Source organism: Alexandromys fortis, unplaced genomic scaffold, assembly GCF_014885135.2.
Source record: "Alexandromys fortis isolate MF-2015 unplaced genomic scaffold, M_Fortis_MF-2015_v1.1 scaffold_4, whole genome shotgun sequence".
Lineage (NCBI taxonomy): Eukaryota > Metazoa > Chordata > Mammalia > Rodentia > Cricetidae > Alexandromys > Alexandromys fortis.
The window spans coordinates 24,658,082-24,675,132 of NW_026067944.1; the positions used below are offsets into that span (position 1 = coordinate 24,658,082).

Here is a 17,051-nt window from a genome sequence, read left to right on the forward strand (position 1 = left end):
TCCGCCTGCTTCCATTTTATTAAATCACGTTCAAATGGCACAGGAATCACCTTTTATTCCTATTAAATGCACTGAGGCCCACACTGTTTGAAGGCCCAGAGGAAGGTGATTTCACAGGCCATTTCTTTTACCTAATTCCTTCTTTTTTCAGTCACTCCAAGAGAACATTCTTAAAAGACTGGGGAGAGAATAGGTAATCCAGACAATCCAGTTTTATCCTTTTGGGAAGTACTTTACTTGCATAAAATCTAGCAAGATGGAGAAATATTAAGTATTCAGATGGATCAATGATCAGTAGGGATAAGAAAATGCAACCCAATTCTATGGGTTATTTCTTGGTTCTGTTGTGGTTTTTGTGGGTACGAATTTTTGAAACAGGGTCTTATTATGTAGCTTGCACTAACCGCACATCATCTTTCTCAGCCTCCCAAGCAGCTGGGATTAGTGTGTGGCACCAGCTTTGATGCCCTAATTCTTCCTGTGGAGAGAGAAGGTAAGAAGCAAGTCACTACAACCACAGGTGCCAGCACCTGCATTTGTCACTGAAGTAGCCTGGCACTGGCATTCCTAGACACAGAGCCCCTCATCCTCAGTCTTTGTCTTGTTGATCTGGTGATGGAGGGTTCCTCGGGAGGTCCAGCAGCTCCTGGATTCTCTGAGCATCTTCCTCAGGCCGAAACTTCTCTAAGCCACTTTCAATTTCCTCAGGGAGGAGTTCAGTGAATTGCAGTTTTCTTCTCCTACGATCAAAGAATAAACACGCATCAAGCTCTGCTTCAGCACTTGTCCTTACAGACTCCAAACAAGACGGCAACATCTATCACACCCTCCCTACTTTGCCGTGACAACTTATGAGCAAACGTTGGTCTTTGCATTCACAATACAACACTTCTCTCTCCTACCCGCTGTCTACCCATGATCTCCACATCACCAAAATGGACACTGAACACCCAACAAAATCCGGGACACTGTCCTGCAGTTCTCCCAAAAGATGAATGAGAGCTAAAGTATACATTTCAAACTGGGCTGTCCTCCTACCCTTCAGACTCGGGGGCAGTAAGTCCCCGCCACCATGTAAATGCTCTCACAGAGCTTGATGTCAATTAGGCAACTCTACAGATACATATTTATGAAGAGCAGAATCTAATTCTACTAATTTCTAAGCAATTACTCCTTTTCCTAAATAGAATTTTAGTAACTATCTTCGTTTTTTGGTTTTTCAAGGGATTTTTTTAATTTGGTTTGGATTTTTTCCCCCTTTTTTCTTTTTTGGTTTTTCGAGACAGGGTTTCTCTGTAGCTTTGGAGCCTGTCCTGGAACTCATTTTGTAGACCAGGCTGGCCTTGAACTCACAGAGATCTGCCTGCCTCTGCCTCCTGAATGCTGGGATTAAAGGCCTGTGCCTCCACAGCCCAGCTTAGTAACTTTATTTAATTATCAAGGCCACCTACATCTTAAGTGTCAACCCAGTCAAATCTGACCATTTTTCTATCATAACTTTATGGCCAGTCTTCTATATTTTCTGCTAGGAAGATTTTTTAAAATGGTTTTATTTCTCTGTCATTTTCAGGCACAGAAGCTCAGACATAAAAGTGACATAAACATTTGATCTAGCTCTTCCTAGGAATAAATAGTGAAACCAACTCTAATTTATGTCAAACTGAGATTTAAGCCCAGGCTCCGAATCAAGGTTCTGCTCTTCTACAGCACTTAAGTACTTGGGAAGAGACCTACGTAGATCTATCACAAACGTCCATTTGTGTTTCTGTGTAACCAAAAGAACTTCAAATAAAATCCCTGGGGAAAAAAAACCTGCTTATTTGTCCAATTAGAAAAGCAACAGCAGACAGAGGCAGGCCAGTCTGGTCTACAGAGTGAGCTCCAGGACAGCCAGGCTACAGAGAAACCCTGTCTCAACAAAAAAAAAGGCAGCAGCTGTGCCAGCAGCTCTCATCTCAGACAAGGAGCTGACCCGTGATGAGCGCCCACACTCAGGAGTGCTACAAGGCAGCAGCCAGGAGAGCCTGCACAGTCTATACAGGGTCAGTCTCAGGCTCACCACCTTAGCCCACAAACTGGAGATTACTGAACCAGGCCCGCAAGCCCAGTTACTAGGAGGCTGACAAAAGAGGACCACAAGTTCAGAGGGCAGTCTGGGCAACATGGTGAGACACTGGAGATTTGGTTCAGTGTACTTGTTTAGAGCACTTGTTTAGCATTGAGAAGGTCTCCAGCACTGAAAACAAATATTATAGCATATGAAATGATGAGACAGAAGCAAACATTTTCATAAACCACAGTGGCAACCCATCCACAAACAACTATTTTATCTACCTCATTTCTTCATCTAAATCAAGAAGTAAAATTTCAAATATGGACATACAGCAGATAACATATTCTCTCTCTCTCTCACTCTGTGTGTCTCTGTGTGTGTGTGAAGCCAAGTAATACTACATAAACCAAGGTGACCAAGGTGATCACCCTGCCTCAGCTGACACTTTAAAAACAGAAGTATCCATCTGCATTTCCCCCTGCAGGGGAGTATTACAGTGGAGGGCAGAGGGTTAAGACCTGGAGGAACTAGAATGTGGTGAACACTGTCTTCCAGGCATGGACTGGCCTCAGCCTTGTGACCTCAGAGGAGCTGTAATTACCTGCATGAGACTTGCACAAGGCAGGCCTGTCAGCATTCCTTCATGGGCCAGCATGGAGGCCCTCCCCAGCCCTGCACATTTATTTATAGGCAGTTCATGGTTACTGGGGAAGCAGAAGATGCTTTCTTCAGCACAGAGCCACATGCAAGCCCCCATGCTCCTGCAGACAACTGCGCACCAATGTTCTTGTAGTAACGGTAATTAAACCCACTGAGTCACAAAAGAAAAAGGAAGGAAAGGAGGAAGGACAGACAGACCTACAGCAAGATCCTGATCAGACTAAAAATAAAATTGGGGTCTTTCATTTTCCAGTCCCTTAATGAAACAGAATTAAAAGACAATTCAGATAAAAAGGGCAGAAGACTTGGCACACCAACGTCTTTGAACTGTGTGGTAGTTGGGAGAGCCCCTGTGTCATAATGTGGGCTGTCTAGGAAGTAAGACCAGCAGTCTTCACACGCTCCTTACCACTCTTCCAGTTTCTGCTCACGGAATGCCTTCTGGTCCTTCTGTCTCCTCTCCTGGACTGTCTCATCACAGTAAGCCTGCAGTGCCATCATCAGGCTTCCCATGGGCGCGCTGAGGGAAAAGAGGAAGTTCAAGGAGAAAGTCATTAGCCTGCCTGTCAACAGCAGAACCCGCTGTCAGATATGGAAGCATTTGACAATTTACACCTCTTTCAAACAGAAAAACATACGGAGGCCAGAACAACAAAGAAAAACAATCATTGTAGCTTCATTGATTGGTATAAAACAGTAACAGATCTAGAAATTGGTTCTTTCTTTTTTAAAATCATGAATAAGAAATAAACCAAGGCAAAGGAGGAAATACATATTTATGACTAGTTCAATTAAGCTGCTTCAAACTGGAAGCTTCTCAAAAAGGAATGACTAGTTCATTCAGGACAGTACCAGCCACTGGAGGACAAGACCTGTGTAGGGGATGGTAGATTGGGACGAAGATGCTACTGGCTTTGAGGGACGGGCCATCATAACATCTTATAGTCTAGAATCTACTATAACTGACAGCTGCTATGTCACCAGCTATGTATTAAGAGATGGACAGAGGTGCTGAAGAGAAGGTGTTGCAGTAAGAGCTCTTGCTGCTCTCTCAGAGGACCCAGGTTTGGTTCATATTGCTTGTAACTCTGACTCCAAAGGACCCGATGCCCTGCACATAAATACATGCAGGTACTCATATGCACACAGAAATTAAGAAGAAACGTCTTTAGGGGCTGGTAAAGTGCTTGCCATGCATGGGTGTTGAGTTTGCATTCCCAGCACCCATATAAAACCAGGTGTGGCAGTATCCCTAGGGTTTGCTCACTACCCTGTCCAGCTGATCCGTGAGCTCCAGGTTCACTGAGCGATCCAATCTCAAAAACAAAGTAGATGGGGCTGAGGATGTAGCTTAGTGGTAAAGCCCTTTCCTATCATGGGCAATGTCCTAGGTTTGAATCCCAGTAACACAATAAATAAATAAAGCAATAAGGTGAAAAGTGAGAGGAAGACACCCTAACACTGATCTCTGGCTTCCACACCCATGAACACAAATGCATGTGTATACTAAAACACATGTACATACACAAAAGAAACTGACTTAGATAATTATCATAGAAACAAACAGAATGTTCTTTCCTATGTCCTGAAGGAGCAAGTTTTGACTTTGATATAAGTCAAATTCTTCCTAGCTAGAACTTTAATAAACTCATTAAAAATTATCTTTGCTAAGCAAAAGAAATCAAAACTACATCAGCAGAATGGATAAAGAAAATGCCCCCCCCACAGAGAGAGAGAGAGAGAGAGAGAGAGAGAGAGAGAGAATTATGCATCATTAAAAAAGGAAACTGTTACATGCCACAACATAAATAAATCTCAAGCATGTTATGCTAGGTGAAATAAAGCAGTTATAAAAGGACAAAATGTTATAATTCTATTCATTCAAATACTATATGATTCCAGTGTGTATGCCAAATTTATAGAAAATGGAAAGTAGAACGAAGGTTGCCAATAGCTGGGCATAATGATGAGAAAGATTATAGTTTAAGAAGTATAGAGTTCCAGGTATAAGACAAAAACATTTTGGAGGTGCACACTTAAAAATGGCTAAAATGTGGGAAAGGAATAGGAGAGGAGGACCAATAAGGACTTTACTCATGTGACTCTTCCTAACCCTCAGAGTATAAAGTGTCTGATGCTCTGAATAAAACTGGCTACTGCATGAGACTTTAGTCTGCTTCATTTTTAGGCTCCATTTTCCTGGGTCCCACCACCTCTAGAGAAGTAGACACTCCACATCGTGAGCACAAGGAGACAGTACACCTGTGACTTTATCATATCCCACGCAAACATGGATTTTGCAGATTTGGATCAATCAGAAAGATTATCTGGGAGAGCCCTTTAAAAGCTGTTTCCTCTGGTTGGACAAAAGTAGACAATCCAAAGTGTGGGGAGAGGTACTGCGATTCTGAACATGGACGGCATGAGAAAGATGAGGGTGGCCTCTAGGAAGAGAAAGGGAGTGTCTGGTTTACAGTCCCAGTGAGGAAGCACACATTGCAGACCTATATACTTTGGCTCAGACTCATCCAGGTACATAGCAGGGAGTGGTATACTCAATCATGCAACAGTTTTAGCTTTACAGTTCATTTTGGTTTCCTGTTATTTTTTGAGACAAGTTCTCATGTAGCCCAAGCTGGCTATGTACCAAAGATGACCTTGAATGCCCATCTTTATATTCTAAGAGCTGGGACTACAGGTGTGTGCAGCCACACAAAACACCGCTTTGGCTTTTTTAAGCGGTGATATTATCTGTACACCTTACACTCCTGCCAACAGCGCATGCAGATCCCTTTCACTCCCATCCTTGCCAACACAGACTAAACCAATATACCAAACATCTAAAGTTAACATTATTATAATGGGTATGTGACACACACAAGGGCACAACTGCACCTACACAGCATCCCTGACAAAAACACTTAACCCAAATCTAAAGCAAGAACGGTCAGCTGCACGCCTTTAATCCCAGCATTCATGAGGCAGAGACAGGCAAATCTCTGTGAGTTCGAGGCCAGTGTGGTCTACAGAGTGAGTTCCAGGACAGCCAGAGATACACAAAGAAATGTTTCTTGGAAAACAACAACAACAACAAAAAGAATAAACAGACCAAACTGTGGGAGAACCACTCTGGGTTCTGAAGTGGAGGCTGAAGGACTTTGGAATCAACTTATATAAGGTGTGTCTTGGCCCTGCCCTACCCCCACCCCTTTGTTTTTCGAGACAGTGTTTTCTGTGTAGCCCTAGCTGCCTTGGAACTTGCTTTGTCAATCAGGCTGGTCTTAAACTCAGAGTGCTGGGATTAAAGGTGTGTACCACCAAGCCAGGCTTTGTAGGGTCTTTTTGTTTTTGGAGACAGGGTTTCTTTGTAGCTTTGAAGCCTGCCCTGGAACTCACTTTTGTAGACCAGTCTGGCCTCGAACTCACAAAGATCCACCTGCCTCTGGCGTGCACCACCACTGCCCAGCTCATAGGGTCTTAGTATATTTGTTAATCCAACTTTTCTGTAGGTTTGAAATTGTTCAATTTTTTAGCATTTTAGCTAGGGAAGAAAACTTTAAATAAAATATGTATCCGGTTAAACAAATATAATTTTAAAACATTACAAAACACACGTCCTATATGAACAATATTCTGTTCATTTTTCTTGCTCCTTATGAATGTTTTTGTTCAAATTACAAGTAATTTCAGGAACTGGTGACGTTTAAACATATTTTACCAGTGAAAAGGAATCTTGAATATACATGCTATTTCACTCCACGGTGCTGTTAACACTGTTTTAATTACACAGTGACGGCTATAAATAAACAAGTGGACAGTCAGAGCGGGAGATATGGTTCACCGGTAAAGAATGAACACTGTTCTTGTAGAGGACCTCAGTTTTATTAATAGCACCCATATCAGGCAGCTTACAACTGCCTGGAACAATCCTTGGGGACATACACATGTATACATAAACAATAAACCTCTCATAGCCCTCCTCCCCACAGAAAGGAACTGAACAGTCACAGCCATTGTCAATAGAGAACATACACCGTTTAAAGACTGTGAGGACTAAATTTGTTCTTTATAATAGACACCTTTAGTAGACAACCCATTTAGACTACACCATGTGAAGACTTACCCTAACAAAGCTCCAATTATACCACCAGCCACCAGGCCTCGAATACCCAAGTTTACTCTGAAAAGACCTCCGGTGACAGCTATTTAAAAGGAAAAAAAAAAAAAAAAAACAGAGGCAATATTAGGTCATCTTTAAATGCTAGACGCCTACTCTTTTACAGTAAGAACAAAGACCTCTAGGTGAACTTTCTGAACCACCATCAACAGTGTAATGACATCCAGGAAGGTAACTTTCTGTCCACTCCACAGACAAAGAAAGAAAATATTTTGTAAATATTTTTAAATATCCTGGTGTTACTGGGTAGTGGTGGCACATGCCTTTAATCTCAGCACTTGGGAAGCAGAGGTAAGTAACTAGATCTCTGAGTTTGAGGCCAGCCTGGTCTCCAGAGTGAGTTCCAGGACAGTCAGAGCTACACAGAGAAATTGTCTTAAAAAACAAAAACCAAAACCAAAGAACCACCACCAAAAACAAACAAACAAAAATCTCCATTTTTCCTACGGCTCTACGACCATTCTCCTTTTTTTTTTTTTGCCCATTTTCTCTTAAACGTCGACAGACAGTTCACTTCACCTTCTCCCACAGCTCACACCTCTTTCATGTCTTTCTTCTTTGAGGCAACTTGGTCCAAAATGAAGAGAGCAGCAACAACAAACGCCTTTCTCCCAGCCTCACCCATCTGCAGGCTGGCTGCACTGTGCACAGCAGACCTGCAGAGGCAGCATTTAGCATGGGATGCCCCCTGGTGACCGACACAGGGGGTGCACCTCTTTTCACTACAATTTCATTTCTAGGACACTCATTTATTTAATCTTCCTTTCTAAAAACAGGGTCTCCTGTAACTCAGCAGGGAGTTGAGAATGACCTTGAACTTCAGGCCTCCACTTTCTGGGTGCTGAGATGACAGACATGCACCAGCACCTACAGTCTCTGTGGTGCTCCCTGCATGCTAAGCCAGCATGCTACCAACCGGGATACAAACATTCCAGCTATTTCCCCCTTCAGTATGCACTACACAACTAAGGATATCTTAGGTGGCAAAAATTTTCAGGTGTTTATCTGGGGTTTTTAATTTCTATTTAATTATTATATTTTCATTTAAAATTTTCTAAATTAACAAGAATAAAAACCACTTTTAATCTCATTACTCAGAAACGGCTAGTCTTCCAAACAAAATACTAAGAAACAAAATAGGGCCATGTTATTTATATATATTTAACTTTTAATTTTCTCTGAATATATTATTAAATTACATTATCATTAATTTTTCAGTTTCGGCCTGATGATGGTGGTGCATACCTTGAATCCCAGCACTCAGGAGGCAGATCTCTGTGAGTTCAAGGCCAGCCTAGTCTACAAGAGCTAGTTCCAGGACAGTCAGGGCTGTTACACAGAGAAACTGTCTCAAAAAAAAAAAAATCAGCTTTAATATTAAAGTTTCCTACATGATTCTATTACTGGATTGCACGGACATTCGGACATTCCACAAATTTTTATCTTAACACCAGTTTTCTATTTGTAAATGTTTTAAATAAAGACACTCCTGTGCATAAATTTTTATACATTTGATAGCTTCTTTAAAATAAACTCACAGAAATGAAATTTTGGGATAAGGGGTATGAAGATTTTTATTTTAAAGAAAATTTTTATTTCAGAATGTGAGTTTGGGAGGGGTGTGACCAGCACACCGGCTGCTAACTGCTGAGTCATCTCTCCAGTCCCAAGGTGTGCTGGCTATTCTTGCTTGTCAACTTGACTACATCTGGAATTAACTAAGGTCCAAAAATTGAGGAGCACACCTGTGAGGGCTTTTTGCTTAACCTGAAATAGGAAGATGCGCTTCTAATCTGAATCTTTAATCTGGCCCACACCTTCTGCTGGAAACCTCTATAAGCACAGGAAGAAGGGAACTTTTGCTCTTGTTGGCCAGCACGTCCACTGGCATTAGAGCCTACTTCTTCAGATTCTGGCACACATTGAAGAACAGCTGAGACAGCTAGCCCCACAGACTGAGCAACTACTGTTCAGAGGTAGCCATTGTTGGATTAGCTGGACCACAACAAATCCCCTTTCTATATAATATAGAGGTTCATTCTGTAAATTCTTTTACCCCTAGAAAACCTTGACTAATACACCAAGGTATGAACATTTTTAAGACTTTGAACTTAAATTACTATGCTGTATTCAAAAAAGATACACAGTTACCTCCAATTCAAAATATGCAATTGTACACTCCCCTCCATTCTTCCATTCTTCTTATTTTTCTTTGATAAAGGGGCAATGAGGACCTTGTATAGCACAGACTGGCCTGGAACTCACTATGCAACCAAGATTTGTGATCCTCTTGTCTCTGGCTCTCAAGAGCTCAAGTTAAAGATATATGCGACCACATATGGATCTTCTACACTCTGGGTTGATGAGCCCCAATTTCACAGGCTTTAAGAATGGCAGCTAACTTAAATTATATTTCTCTTAACTATAGAGAAAGGTGAGTAATTAGTCACCTCTGTTATTTATGTCAGTTAAGTCTTTGTTGTTGTTGTTTATTTCATCGCCAATTAAGATAAATTTTCTTTTTGATATATAGGAGTTTTTATTGAGTACTATCTGAACACATTGTTACTCAGGGATCATTTCACATTTAATGTCTTCTGTAGTAGTTTATGCCAATAAAAGCTATCCATAATTTCCTATAACTTAATTTTTATGCTTTAAAACATACACATAAACAAACATATATATTTATATATCTTCCTACTCAGAAAGCTAATACATATGCAGCTATATTCCCCCTAACATTTCATCAATTTTTACTTAAGTATTTTAATGAATCTTATATTTCATTATATTAAATACTGCTGCAATTTGATTTCTTTCCACACAATTAATAACTGTTATTAAGCCCATGAACTGTCAATTCTCTTTTCATGGATCTAATATATCACCTTTAGTTTACCCGTACAATTAGTCTTTATTTCTAACTCTTTGAAGTCTGTCCAACAGCTCTGCAAACAACCCCAGTATGCTATATATTCTTTTTTTATTCATGTTTGGATTTTACATGGAAATATTCCCTAATTCTTTAGGGAAATGTTTTGCTATGCTCATAGAATCAGCATTTTAGACAGATGCTACATAGTTTAGCAAGTTCTCTATTAAAACAAATACAACTATAGCTTTTATTTGATTGCTTTTCATTTAAAAACTGAGATGAAAGGCCAGTTTCTGGTACGTAGAGGCACTTAAAATTGTTCAGTGTTTAACATATCATAGGCTTTCCAATAGTACAGCCTCTAACAAGCCTAGTCTGCTCTAAGCCCTGGCCACAGGCTGTTTAGCTTATACCAAGAAGCTGGAAAGCATCTAAATCTGCATGCACTATGCACCAGGCAGACTTCAGGTGTTTGTGCTAAAGTATATGGTCCTTAGGAGACTGCAAAACAGACAAGCACATTAACAGGTGTCATAAGTGTGTCCCTGACAAGATCAAGAGGGATTTTCTAATTGAGGAAAAGACACTTTTTTTCTCTTTTTTCTCTTTTTTTGGTTTCTCAAGACAGAGTTTCTCTGTGCAGCCTTGAGTGTCCTGGTATGCATAGAGATCTGCCTGTCTCTGCCTCCTGAGTGCTGGGATTAAAGGTGTGCTCTCATTTCTGTATCCCATCTCCCAGTAGGAGTGTTGGAATCACAGATACTTGTGCTGTGTATCTGGCTCTTACATAGGTTCTGAGGATTTAAACTTCGTCCTTTACATTTCCATGGCAAGTGGTTTTGCCCAGAGTCCTATCCCTAGTCGTCTAGTGGATTTTTAATTTCTAGTACTTCATTACCAACACCAGCTATTTCGATTTGATTACTTTAAAATTTCCTATTCTCATCATTACGTTTTGATTTGACATTATTTGGGTTCGTCAGCTCTTTCCAACATGTAGTTCCCTTCTACCTGTTAGTGACTTCCACCCCACCCCATATTTTTCCATGTCTTGTTGCTATTACTGTTGAAAATGAACATTTTTGCTGGGTTGCATAGTGCACATCTTTAATCCCAGGACTAGGGAGGCAGGTGCAGGCAGATCTCTGTGAGTTCAAGGCCAGCCTAGTCTACAAAGCGAGTTCTAGGACAGCTAGGACTGTTTCACAGAAAAACTCTGTCTCAACAAAACAAAACAAAACAAAACCAAAAACAAGGGCTGGAGAGATGGCTCAGTGGTTAAGAGCATTGACTGCTCTTCCAGAGGTCCTGAGTTCAATTCCCAGCAACCACATGGTGGCTCACAACCGCCCATAATGAGATCTGGTATAAATAAATAAATAAATAAATAAATAAATAAATAAATAAGTGTTAAAAAAAAAAAGAGAGAGAGAGAATGAAGTTTTTCTTTTTGAGACAAAGGCTCATGTGGCCCAGTCTACCTGCAAGCTCTCTACACAGACAAAAATGAGTCTGATTTTCTGATCTTCTCACCTCCATCTTCCAAGTGCTGGGATTATGGGCCTGTGCTACAACTTACAGCTCAAAAACGGACTCGTAAAGCAATATATTTTAGCAGCTCCTGAGTTGAACCGTGTCCTTCCCATGCTGAGGGTCTACATTTAGGGAGTGATTTGACTAGATCAAATCTATGTGTTTTCCTGAAGAGCGGAGCCACTGATGTCTGTTCTGAGTTCTTATTTTTATGTCTGGCTTCCTGAGAAGAGTCAGTCAACAATTCCTTGTACGTTGTGATTAAAGCTTGGCCAACAAACCTGTCTGTGGCTTAGCAAATGCATTTGAACTTCAGTTTAATTGTCTTTTCTAGCTTTCACACTGTGTCCACAAGAACTCACATACGACCAAAGAAAAATAGCTTCTAAGGCCCACGCTAGTCTCTCCTGAGCACATATAGATCACCATTACTACCTTCTCCATTTGTTTTTGTTCTTTCTTAATTTTTTTATTTTTTATTTTTTAAGATACAGAGGCTTTACATGCTACCTGGGTTGGCCTTGAACTTGTGGCCTCAAATGATTTTCCTGTCTCAGCCTCTCAAGCAGCTACCTCTGCTTTTATTGTCTCCTCAACAGTTCCATTAAAATCCAGGCTGGTTTGCTAGTCTGTGGCTCACGCCAACAGATCAGAACCTTAGGGTAGCTAGGTTAGAAGTCCCTGACTGCTTTAAACAACTTCCTAGATGTGGACTTTCCTATGCTCTCTTCCAGAGGGTCCAAAGTGCAAAGATGATAGGCACCTGTCACCACACATGGCTCCTCTACTCTATTTTTAATGCTCATTTTAAGTGGTGTGTCACCGCGAGAGAAGAGCTTTAAACAAAACCAAACTCTTACCACGAGAAAGTCTGACCCTTTCTTCTTCACACCTGTCTCACCTCAAGCTACTTCCCTTCCCTGTGCTTGAAACAACATCTCCAGCGATTTCCTGTTGATGTTCCTCTATCCCACTATCCTACAGTTTGCTCCTCCCCAACCTGCAGCTGTCAGTTTGATGATCTCAAAGACTCAATGACCTGTCCATGTCCCATTATTTGCTACTTTCTGTCATAGGAGCTGGGGTTTTTTTGGTTTGTTTGTTTTTGCCCATCATCATGGTGTCTGCTTTAATAACTGCCAATGGTCAACTATGAGGCTATTTGTAAGCATATTTTCTATGAATATTGAAAAGGATATAGTGTGAAGTCAATCAAAAATTCCACAGTTCTGATTCATAAATCCTATACATTCTAAACCATATGTGAAATTAAAATATGAACAAGAATAAAACACCTTACCTCCAGCAATGACAAAATGGCTCAAGGAGTTTTTATTTCGATACACTGTTAGTCCAGTGTTCACTGTACTGGAAGAAGGAGGAAAAACAAAACATTTCATTAAAAGCACACGCCATTCACCTTGCTAACTGCTATTTCATTGGAATGATAGTTTAAACACCCTGTTAGATGAAAGAGGCAGCTCAGCTGGCAGAGTGCTTGCCTACCACGCACAAGGTGCGGGTTCAATTCCTGCACCATACCAGACTAGGCATGGGAGTTCATATCTCTAACCCCTGAATTGGGGATTAGGAGTCAGGAGAATCAGAAATCCAAAGTCATCCTCAGCTACACATTCAGACTGGACTGCATGAGACCCTGCCTTAAAAACAAAAACAGAACCCAGAAACAACAACAGCAAAAGTCCCTGTATTTGAAAGCCTTGTCTTGTCCTAGTCTAGGCCTCTTTGGCGTGGTCTAGACTAATACGCCTATGGGTTTTTAGGTAAACCTGCTGAAGAATGAAACAAAAGAATCAAATTCCTAAAACAAATATTCATTCAGAAATAGCAACTTAGAAAGAAGGGGTCTGCAGAATTGTCCTTTCTTCAAAACTCTGATTCTAGTTCTGGCATGGCAGCACACTGTAATCTCAGGATTTGGGGAGGTAAGAAGAGTTCAAGTTTGAGGCCAGCAAGTTTAAGTTCAGCCTGAGTTACATAGCAAGATACTCACAGCAACAACAACAACAACAAAGCCCTATACCTGTTTTTGACCCTAGCTGTAGAGCTCCATCATGGATGCAGAACTAATACTGAACAATTCCTCATGCACATACAAGTTATTAGGAAAAGGGCACGATGGGGTGAGTGGCACGACCCTGGGTAAGGACTCTGCGGCCAAGCCTGGCCTGCTTCAGTCCCCAGGGTTACACGGTGAAAAGAGAACTGATTCCTCCATGTTGTTCTTGGACTGCCACATGCACACTATGGCACAGGCGTCTGCACAGACATGGACATGGATACACACATACATTACATGTAAAAGAATTTTTAAGAGACAAGTTTATGTGCATGTTCAATTTCATGACACCTCCTGCTCAAAGGACGCTCTCCTAAAGAACACTGGCATGGTGGCACATGTCTCAATTCCGGGAGAATGACAGCCTGAAGCCAATCTAGACTGCACTGCGTTCTAGGTCACCAAGAGACTCTCCCCTACCCCCCCCCCCCCAAGATGAAGACTCTTTTGCACAACTGAGAACTTACTTGAATATGGTCACGAAGACCGCAGTTCTCCAACTCCAACGCCAGCCATACCGAATGAAGCCCCTCGTGGCAGCTCGGTGTGCACTTTGCTAAAAATAATTTGTTAAAATGCGGTGAGGTTACAAGATACTCTGACATTTTCCTTATTCTAAAACTGTACTGCAGAAATGTCAGCTGCAAATTAATCAGGTACACCTAAATAGAAACATAGGGAAAAAATTTCTAGAACGATCAAGTACTAACACTTGAGCATAAACCTTGGGAGTCAAAGAGAAAAGGGCTAAGATGCTACTGGCTCCTCCCTGTTTGAGAGACAACCATATCTTCTCATGCAGTGCCAGCTACATCCCTGACACATGATGGTGAAGACTGGAAGGAAGCATTTGGCTGTACTGGGCACCGGTTACCAGAGCTACTTTTATCTCTAAGAAGTTAATGACCCATTAAACAATGACCATTCATTGACTTCAACTACATGGTTTCCATGTTCCTGTATGATTCCAACCACGGCAAGGTTCCACAGTACGGTCATGGCTCACAATGAGAAGAAACCCGTCATCACAGGGAAGGCCATCTCCATGTTCCAGGACAGAGATCCCATCAATAACACATGAAGTGACACTGGTGACAAACACCCTGTGGAGTCTACCACAGGCACACTGCTATAGAGAAGGCCAGGGCCCACATGAAGGGTGGAGCCAAAAACGTTATCATCTCCGCCCCTTCTGATGAGCCCAAGCCTGTGATAGATATGAACCACGGCGGATGTAACAACTCACTCAAAACCATAAGCAGTACCTTCTGTACCACTGTTTACCCTATCCTCACCCACTGGGCCAAGGTCATCCATGACAACCCCAGCATCACGGAAGAACTTCATCGATTCCAATCCAGAAGACCATGGACAGCCCTTTGGGAAACAAGCATGGGGCTGTGGGGTGGCTCTGCAACTACTAGTGTTGCCATGGTTGTGCACAGGGCAGTATCAGAGCTAAGGGGGAGCTTCCGGACATGGTCTTCCAGGTTCCCACCCTCGGGAATCATCACGAGTCTGGCCTGCTGCCTGAGGAAGAAACTGCCAAATAAAATGACATCAAGAAGGTAGTGAAATACAGAAGAGAAGCCACCCTAAAGGGCACACAGAGCTGTATCAAATGCCGGGTTATCTCCCGCATCTTTAATAGTGATACCCACTCTTCCATCTTTGATGCTGAGGTCACTGCCCTCCATGACCACCTGTCAAGCTCATTTTCTGGTATGACAACCAATTCAGGTAGGCAACAGAGTGATGGATCCCACCCACCTGGCCTTCAAGGACTTAGAAGCCCCAGAGTACCCATCCCAACAAGAACACAAGAGGAAGAGAAAGATCCTCTGCTTCTGGGTCCCAACTCAACCCCCAATGCACTGAGCATCTTCCCTCAGTTTCCATCGCAGACCCCAGAAGAAGTGCAGGGGCTTAGGGAGTCCTACTCTCAAGGACCATCAATAAAGTTCACTGTTGGGCTGGAGAGACGGCTCAGCAATTAAGAGCACTTGCTAACCTTCCAGAGAACCTAAGTTCAGATCCCCACACCCACATGGTGGCTCATAACAATCCATAACTCCAGTGCCATTAGCTCCAACACCCTCTTCTGACTTCTGCAGACAGCAGACATGCCCATGGTACACACACATACACATGTGCATGCACACTTGTACACAGGCAAAACACTCATACATATTTAAAAAATAATTTTACTGTAAACCCCACAGGAAGGAAGGAAGGAAGGAAGGAAGGAAGGAAGGAAGGAAGGAAGGAAGGAAAGAAGGGAGGGAAAGGCTTAAGAAGCTCTAGTTTCAGTCAGGCACAGTGGCGCACACCTGTGAGGCAGGCAGACCTCTCTGAGTTCGAGGTCAGCCTCATCTACAGAGTGAGTTCCAGGACAGCCAGAACTGCAATAGTAACTCTGTCTCAGGAAAAAAACAAAAAAAGAAAAACAAAAAGTGTTAGCTTCAACTAACCGTCTGCCAATTAAGCAGTAAGCTAGATGACAGTTATAAAATCAGAAATAACAATACTTTTTACATTCAAAAGAAATGTGTGGAAAAAAACAAATGCTGAAGAAACAATTAAAAACAAGGATTAAAATAATATAGGTATGAAGGGAAAGAAGAGAAAAAAAATATTTACTGATAATCCTTTATACAAAATTTAAAAAAAAAAAAAAAAAAGCTAATGGCTTAGCCAAAAGGAGCTAGCCACTAAAGCCTACAAGCCAAGTCTGAGCCTTGGAACCCACAGAAAGAGCTGGATGCAGAGACCCACATCAGAACTGAAGCACAACTGCAGCGAGATGGGAGGAGACAGAAGAGTCACCTAGAAACTGGACAGCCAGCAAGCCAGAGTACAGGGAGCAGTTATAGAAATAGTGACCTTGGTGCTCAAGGTAGAAGGTGACTCCCAACACTGTCCCCTCGACATTCTACACATCTACACATACACGTATAAAAACTAAAAAAAAATAATAAAAAAATAAAAAGTGAACCCATTACCTCATTTCCATTCTCTTCAGGGAAGTGTCTTAGCGCTAACCTGAACTTCTGTGGGAAGATTACCACTAGCATCTATAGGGTGGTAAGGAATAACCTCAGAACTGAAAGGTAAGATGGCTGTCCCCAGAGCACATTTTATCTATTAGCCATCACACACCGGGTCTAGTATAACATCGTGAGATAAAATTTGTATTTGTAAGGATTATAAGAAAATCCACATGATGATCCAAACTCCTATATGACCTTCGGCAAGTCAAAACTTCTCTACAAAGAACCAGTATAGGGGCTGAGAGAACTGGAGAGACAGACAGCTCAGCAGCTAAGAGGGCTGGCTGCTCTTGCAGAGGACCTGAGCTTGGTTCCCAGCACCCATGCAGGACAGCTCACAACTTCCTGTAACTTCAACTCAGGGAAGCTGATGTTTTTCTCTGGCTTCTGCAGACACCTACATATACAAGGCGGATACCACATACATGCACATGCAACACCCCCCCAACTTAAAAAAATAAAATAAATCTTTTTTTAGAAAGTACCAGTATGAACTTACAGTTTTAAAATATAGCTAACAATACTGACCTAGTGTCTGAATGCACAAACTATGGATCAAGATACATACACACAGACAGACACACAAACACACACATATACACACACACACACACACACAC

General features: G+C 41.8%; 1 protein-coding gene across 1 annotated transcript in view; it reads right to left on the bottom strand.

Moving 5' to 3' along the window:
- The window catches only part of Timmdc1 (translocase of inner mitochondrial membrane domain containing 1), a 21,880-nt gene continuing 4,829 nt past the window's right edge, over window positions 1-17,051 (bottom strand). The window contains exons 3-7 of the mRNA XM_050148719.1: window positions 13,849-13,937; window positions 12,602-12,669; window positions 6,837-6,915; window positions 3,123-3,233; window positions 1-740 (exon numbers count right to left, since the gene is read on the bottom strand). Coding sequence (XP_050004676.1) covers window positions 590-740; window positions 3,123-3,233; window positions 6,837-6,915; window positions 12,602-12,669; window positions 13,849-13,937 — 498 coding nt within the window. The 3' untranslated portion in view covers window positions 1-589. The remainder of the gene's footprint in view (window positions 741-3,122; window positions 3,234-6,836; window positions 6,916-12,601; window positions 12,670-13,848; window positions 13,938-17,051) is intronic.